At 46.2% G+C, this 7,372-nt stretch overlaps 1 protein-coding gene across 1 annotated transcript in view; it reads left to right on the top strand.

Annotated features, from left to right (window-relative positions):
- The first annotated feature begins 1,440 nt into the window (after positions 1–1,440).
- Positions 1,441–7,372, top strand: part of XKR6 (XK related 6) — a 218,376-nt gene continuing 212,444 nt past the window's right edge. The window contains exon 1 of the mRNA XM_060184926.1: positions 1,441–2,295. Within this exon, the coding sequence (XP_060040909.1) occupies positions 1,562–2,295 (734 nt within the window). The 5' untranslated portion in view covers positions 1,441–1,561. The remainder of the gene's footprint in view (positions 2,296–7,372) is intronic.

The following is a 7,372-nucleotide window of genomic DNA, read 5'->3' as shown; positions in this document are numbered from 1 at the left end:
ATTTCTATTAATTTAGATTCAAAATATTTCTTTCAACTGATCAGAAACAACTACAACCATGCAGGTAGCTTTATTTGACTTTAAATATACATTTACTGGAAGATCAGTGTTAATTCAAATCCATTCAGTGCTGCTTCACTTCAGTAATTTGTTAAGATTAAGCAGTGTACCCTGCACCTGTTTTAATGATATAGCACATTGATGACATTTTCACTCCCTTAAAACTATGTTTGCTAACAAAGCCTTAGCACACACAGAATTCTAAAATGCACTCTTCACACATTCGAATAGCCTGAAAAAGTCATTGACAAGCTTAAACCTTGGCCAGTCCAGTGTCTTCCAAGGTAATGTCACCAAACTCCATTTCCATGGAGAGGAAAATACACTTGAGAATTGTATGAAAATGTACCCCTCTTATCCTACAATTTTGTCAATCACTGTTAACTTAATAAAAACCAAACAAATGCACCCCACAATGACCCTGGTTCCATACTCCAGAGGGTTAAAGAACATGAAAGCTATCAGGGGAGGGGATGGAATATGGAGTTCTAGTGGTGGGAACTGTCTTGTCAGTGTTTCCATTTTATAAATAAAAATAATAAAAAAATACACTCAAGGTCACAACATGTCCACTATCAATCATCACTCCAGTATTCTCCACACAGGCTGATTTTAAGTGGATTTTGCCTTAATTTGTCAAGGAGAATGGTTAAAGTTTTACTATAAAATATGGTAGTTACCAGGGATGGGGAGGGGTTAACAGAGGTGACAGTGGAGGGAAGTGTCTGACTAGAAGTGTAATGAGAAATGTGTTTGTTGAATTCTAAAGATTTAGATCACTTTAAATACACTCAAAATAAGAAAAGAGTAAGGCTTGTACGAGGAGGAAAAGCAAGCTAAGGGGGTGATGTACGTTCCAGCCATGTAGACAGGGGTGAGGGGAAAAGATATCTAACTCCACAATGAGGTCATCCTATCTCCCGGAAGTGACACACAATAACCGGCTTGGCCTTAGCTCCGCCTCTTCCCTGGGAGGATCCACCCCTCTGCCGGCCGCCGGCTGGGTGTCAGGGGGCGTTGCTCCAGGAGGAAAGCTGGGCCCTGCGACACTGAGGAAGGGGACCCCACGACGCCTGGCACTGCCCCCTACCGGGAGCATTTGGGACCGCCCAGATCGTCCCGGCGGGCTTCAGTGACGCCGAGGGGTCAACCTGATGGGTTTCGGGGTCAACGGAAGAGGGAAAGGGGAGCCCTGGCGGGGAGAACCCCCCGGCCCCCCGCCCCGCAGCTGAGGCGCAGGAGGGCGGCCATTTTGGCCGGGAGGGGCGGGCCGGGGAGCTGCGGGCGCCTTGTGATTGGGGAGCTCGTCCGGAAGTGACGTGGGCCGGCCGGAAGCGGCGGGGGTTCCCGGGCGCCCTCCCCCCCGCCTGCGTGGGCGCCCCCGCTTCCTCCCCGCCCCCCTTCCTTTCGGCTCGGCTCCCCCCTCCCCGGGCCCTGCCGGCCTCTCCCCCCCTCCCGCCCGTCCCTCCCCCCCACCTCCGGAGCTGGGAAGAGAGTCAAGATGGCGGCCAAGTCCGATGGCGGCGGCGTGGGGGTGGGCTTCGCCCAGCTGCACAACCTGGACGAGGCGGTGGGCAGCGGCGGCGACGAGGACGGGGAGCCCGGGGGCGGCGGCGGCGGCGACGAGCCGGGCGAGAGCAGCTCGCTGCACATCTGCCACTGCTGCAACACCTCGTCGTGCTACTGGGGCTGTCGCTCCGCCTGCCTGCGCTCGCTGCTGGGCAGGAAGCCGCGCCGCAGCGCCGCCGCCGCTGCCGCCGACGGGGGGGACCAGCCGCTGCAGCCGGGCGCCCCCGGCCGCCCCCCGCCGCCCTCCGGGCCCCCGCCGCCGCCGCAGGGCCAGCGGCCGTGGCTCGACTGCCTGTGGATCGTGCTGGCGCTGCTGGTCTTCTTTGGGGACGTGGGCACCGACCTGTGGCTGGCCCTCGACTACTACCGCAAGGGGCACTACGGCTGCTTTGGGCTGACCCTTTTCTTCGTGTTGGTGCCGTCGCTGCTGGTGCAGAGCCTGAGCTTCCGCTGGTTCGTGCAGGACTACACGGGCGGCGGGCTGGGTGCCGTGGAGGGGCTCAGCAGCAGGGGCCCCCCGATGTTGGGGGCCGGCTACGGCCACGGCGCGGCCCGCGGCCCGGGCGCAGGGGGCTCGGCCACGCCGGGGGCGCAGCGCCTGTGCCGCCTGTCGGTGTGGATCTGGCAGTCGGTCATCCACCTGCTGCAGATGGGGCAGGTGTGGAGGTAAGAGCCCGCGGCGGGGACGGGGGTGAGGGGCTGGGGGGTGGAGGCAGCTACCGGGCGGAGGAGGCAGGGCCCCTCTAGACCCTGCACCCAGCCCCCCACGGGCCGGCCTGGAGGACTTGACCGTGCAGACCCGCGTCGGGTCGGGTCGCGAGCCCCGGGCCACGCCTTTTGGCCCAGGGAGGTCCCGCGGAGGGTCTGTCTGCATCCCAGGTTCTCACTTGGCAGAGACCCTGCCTCATCCTGTCTCTCCTTGCTGGCTCCGTGGACCTTCCCAGTTATCTTGTCCCTTCCCCTCTAAGCCCAAGGTAACCAGCAGCTAGCGCTTTTTTTTTTTTTTTTTTTTTTGACTCTAGCTTGCCTTAGGGTGGTGGTGATGGGAACCTTTTCTTTTTGTAGCTCGTTGGCTTTAGTTTCTGTCACCCGGCGAGACATCCTCCCATCTGCCCCCCCCTCTTCCCCCCCCACCCCGCGGCTCTTTCCGCAGTGGCCTGTGTGGGGCCCCAAACACAAGCCCTGGCCGCCTTTCCCTTTTGCACTCCTGTCTTCCACGCCCCCCCCCCCCTTTCTGCAATTCCATCTCCCGCAAAGGACTCCAATCTGCTGCCCTCCTTGAAGGGAGAAGGACTTCTTGATTGTTGTTGGCTAGATTAGACGTGTCCTTAGTGACAGGTAAAATGGTAGATGGTGGGTGTAAGTGTCTGTTTTTAACGTGCCCCTCTAGGAAATCAAGTAGCCACCTGGACACCTTTTCTGATGGAACGTTGTTTTGGGTAACCAGATCTGTGCGTAGGTAATTTGGGATTACCCGGACCCCAGGCTTGGTCCTTTGGCCCTGTCCACCTTGTAAATTTCTGGTATGCCAGGTGAATCCCTCAAAAACCACTTGCAGATTTCCCTTTTGCCCGAATGTTCCCCTTAAAAACCTGGTAAACCTGTGCCCTCCAAACGGGCTAATCATAAACCTGTTCTGGAAGCAGTTGTGGATAGAAGCATTTACAAGAGAGGACATTTACCCAAGATATATCATACAGAGCGTTTCAGGTGCATTGCTTCTGTAAAGGAGACATTTTGCCTAGTCTGGCCTCGTTTAGCCTAGCCTGGTAGGAGATTTTAGTGTTGCTGTTTCACTGAGGCGTGTACTCAGGTTGGCTGATAAAGTTCATTGTCTTTTGAATTGTTAGTTCAGATCTCTGGTCAGAATTTTAAGTAAAAATGTTGCCCAAAGCATGGGAGAGAATGAAGTCAGATCATGAAAGTCATGGTAAGAACTTTGTCCTGCAGAATTTACATGTAAATTCAGGGTTGGGAACTGAGTGCTCCTTGATTTTCCTGGTCCTCCCATGGTTGTTTACTGGTGATCCTAGGCTGAAATAGGCAGCCTTTTTTTTTTTTCCTAACTGCATTTGTTTGCAGATAGATTGTTTCCTGCTGATACGATTATTAGAAGAGGGGGAATAAAACTATGAAAAATGGTGATTGATGAACACTAGCTATTAGGAGGATAGCTTGGGGAGGGTCACATAAAATTTTGAAGTATGCTTTGAATTTGAAATCAGGAAACATCTATTTGACATCCCAAATCCATACTGTTTGGTAGTGGGAAAGATTTTGGGGGATTTATTGCAGGTTAGCAGGTTGTAGAGAGGTACAAACGTATGGTGAAAATAGGTTTGAAATATTAGGAAAATTACACAGCATGTGTTTGATAACTAGGTTTGTACTGAACAAGCTAGCATTACCTACTGCCATGTCTTATACTCTTAAGTGTGGAAAAAGCAAAAGCTTGATGTCAGTTTAAAATTCCCTACAATTGTGTCTAATGTAACCCATTCTAGATATTTATTAGTAGTACAGTTTTGGGGCATAATGAAACCGGAGTAAGTAGATTTAGGGACAAATTAAAATACCCTTTTTCCTCTTTTTTTGTGGTCATCATGGAGGCTTCAACACTTTTGGCAGACTTTTTCAGATAGAAGGGGTGGGGTGAGGGGAGAGATAGGAAAGGACACCACATCATGAGAGGTTTCTCCAGTGCAGTGGGGGCTGGGCTTAAATTTGGGTTGTGTGATGGCAAAGCAGGCACACTATACAGGTGAGCTATCTTGCCAGCCCCACAAGTACATTTGAAGTGTAAATGTAGTTCTAACTGTTTAAAGTAAGGTTGTGTACTGGTTTTCCTGATCTTTATTCAGCTTTCAAGGTTTGCAGATGTATATGTTTAATAAAGAAAGATGCTTGTGATTTTACTATGTCTGATTGCTTTTAATCTTTTTCTAGATTAGAGAGTGCCATTAAATATTTTATCAAGTTATTAAAAGCCATGCTAATTCTGCTAAGTTATTTCTTCCAACATAGCTATGCATATAAAAAATACTAAGGATTTGATTATTTTATTTTAGCTTATTTTTTATTAAGCTGGTTTTGCTTGAAATGCTCCAGGTCTGTCTGCAATACCTACTAGTTATGTGGTACATGGGAAGCATTTAGGGATAAGCATTTTGGAGAAAGACAACTCTTTTCTTGCTTTAATTTCTTGACAATTATTTGTCAGTGTGTAAACATGTTATATATGTTTTTATTGCGGATCTTTTGGGGTTTGCTTGCTCAAGCTTGTTGGCTGCTTCTGTTTTGTTATTTCATGGGGTCACATGACATAAAGGTTAAGGCCTAGAAATTCTATCATATGATTTGGGCCCCATTCCTAAGAAAACATGTTGGTGAAATGGTAATTGTCAACTGATTTCATTAAGCCCTGAATACCTGTCTCTTCATAATGTCTTTTTTAAATTAAAAATTATTTAACTCTTGTTTGGGCAAAGCACAGTGTTTGCTTAAGAAAATGATGTTTTAATTGACAGTAAGGTGGTTAGCTTCTGTGCCTGATAATTTTTCCTGTTAAGATGGGAAACACTTGCCATTTCTCTCACCAAATGATTTAACAGAAGGTAAGAAAATATTTTTGGTGGGACAGGAATTGGAACATGGAAGAATGGTTGTCAGTGGAAAGATTTGGTTTCATCAGCCTCAGCAGCTCTAGTGTGTGATTGAGGTCTATTTAATGCTTCCTCTCACCAACTGCTTGCTCGTCATTTCCCTGCTCTATTTTCCAGGTACTTTTTCAGATAGATGAACCACAGCAAACTTCAGTTTTGTACATTGTGGTGTTTATTAGAAAGAGATTTTTTTTTTTTTGGGGGGGAAGCTAAACCTTAGAAGCAGTTCTGTTTTCTTTGCATACTGCATTATTATGGGTTAGTATTTTCCTTCTGAGTATTTTTTTTTTTTTTTTTTTTTGCACCTTTAGAGATTGCTTAGTGTGTTGGCAGAAGAAGCAACAGTTCTTTGACGAATTTCTTTTCCCTAAAAATCATCTTACAGCAGAACCATTAATCTTATTTATATATTGGCTTCATATCCTTTTGTTTTCCAGAGTGAAAGAGGATTTAAAGTCTTAATAGCTTTCTCAGTATATGCTGTTTTAAAAATGAATGTCAGCTGTGTGTTCTCTTGAGTGGTAGGGTGCACTGGATTTTGCTTTCAAGGAGTTCATACTAATACCGTCTATCTATGAGTTTTAGGCTCCCCTCTTTTTTTTTTTGGTTTTTTTTTTTTTGGTTACAGGGCTCTGCTGTAGTTTAGGGACATACTCTCTCTGTACTTAGCACCAAATGTTGCAGTGATCGTGAGGTGCTTTTATTAACTATTCTGTTCCCTCCCTGTCCCTGCCTTATCTTTAAGGAGTACTTAGTAAATTACAGGACTTTGATCATATTGAATACTCTAGACTAGAGGCTTTTTTCTTAACTGTGACTGAAAATAGCACCCATTCTAGCTTTTGAAAAGAAATGTAAGCATTACTGGACCTGCTGAAGAACCCCAGGGTTGGACCCCAGCAGTTTTATTTGTAGACATGGGCAGCCAGACATGAAAAACATTTTCAGGATAGAGTTCCAGGTTTATTTTCTTTAGGTTTACTACTAGATTTGTGTTCTTGATAAATGTGATGAAACAATTGGGAATGGGAGAATTTGGTACTACAGAGCTTGGTTTCTGGATACTATAACAAAACAGTTTTTACCTTTGAAACACAAGTGTACTCGGTCTGTTTCTAGTGTGTGCACTTATGGCACGTGATTTTTTTTTTTTGAGCACATATGCAGGGAATTCTTAAAGAATTCCCAAGTTCAGAGCAGCCCTCAATAAATATAGCCCACTTCTTGCCTTCTGTGTGCTCTGTGTAACACTGTTATGGTCATATCTATGTGAAAGGTTAGTAAACTTAATTTTGAATTTTTTTCTTAAGATTTATTTATTTATTTATTTATAATAAACAGTGTGAAATCCAGAGCACCACTCAGGCATATGTTAGAGATTGAACTTCAGTGACTTATCTACTGTGCTACCTCCTGGCTTTCAGAAATGATTTTCTTAAATAGGCTGAGGTGAGCGTAACTGGGACTATAAGAAGTATAAGTAGAATAAGTGTTCTGCAGTGTCTCTGTTGCTGTAAGATTTTGTGATTTAAGAATGGATATGCTCATTACAAATATGGAAATCTTTCCAAGATAATAGTCACATTAAAAGGGCACTTGTGGAGAGTTGGGCGGTAGTGCAGCGGGTTAAGCACACGTGGCTCAAAGCTCAAGGACCGACATAAGGATCCCGGTTCGAGCCCCCAGCTCCCCATCTGCAGGGGAGTCGCTTCACAGGCGGTGAAGCAGGTCTGCAGGTGTCTGTCTTTCTCTCCCCCTCTCTGTCTTCCCCTCCTCTCTCCATTTCTCTCTGTCCTAACAACGATGACATCAATAACAACAATAGTAACTTGAACAACAGTAAAAAAACAAGGGCAACAAAAGGGAAAATAAATAAGTAAATATAAAAAAATTTTATAAAAAGAAGTGCACTTGTGTATACTTGTGCCTGTGTGTGTTTACATGGGACTTTATGACTGTTAATTGGGGAATCTTACTATCTTACTGTTATAAAAATAGCAGTTTTCTCACTTTGTAAATTAAGGGAATTCTAGTGCAAAATAAATTTGATTTTTTTTTTTTTGAGGAAAATTTTGAGATTG

This window comes from Erinaceus europaeus, chromosome 2 (genome assembly GCF_950295315.1).
Source record: "Erinaceus europaeus chromosome 2, mEriEur2.1, whole genome shotgun sequence".
NCBI lineage: Eukaryota > Metazoa > Chordata > Mammalia > Eulipotyphla > Erinaceidae > Erinaceus > Erinaceus europaeus.
This window is presented reverse-complemented; position numbering and strand designations above follow the sequence as displayed.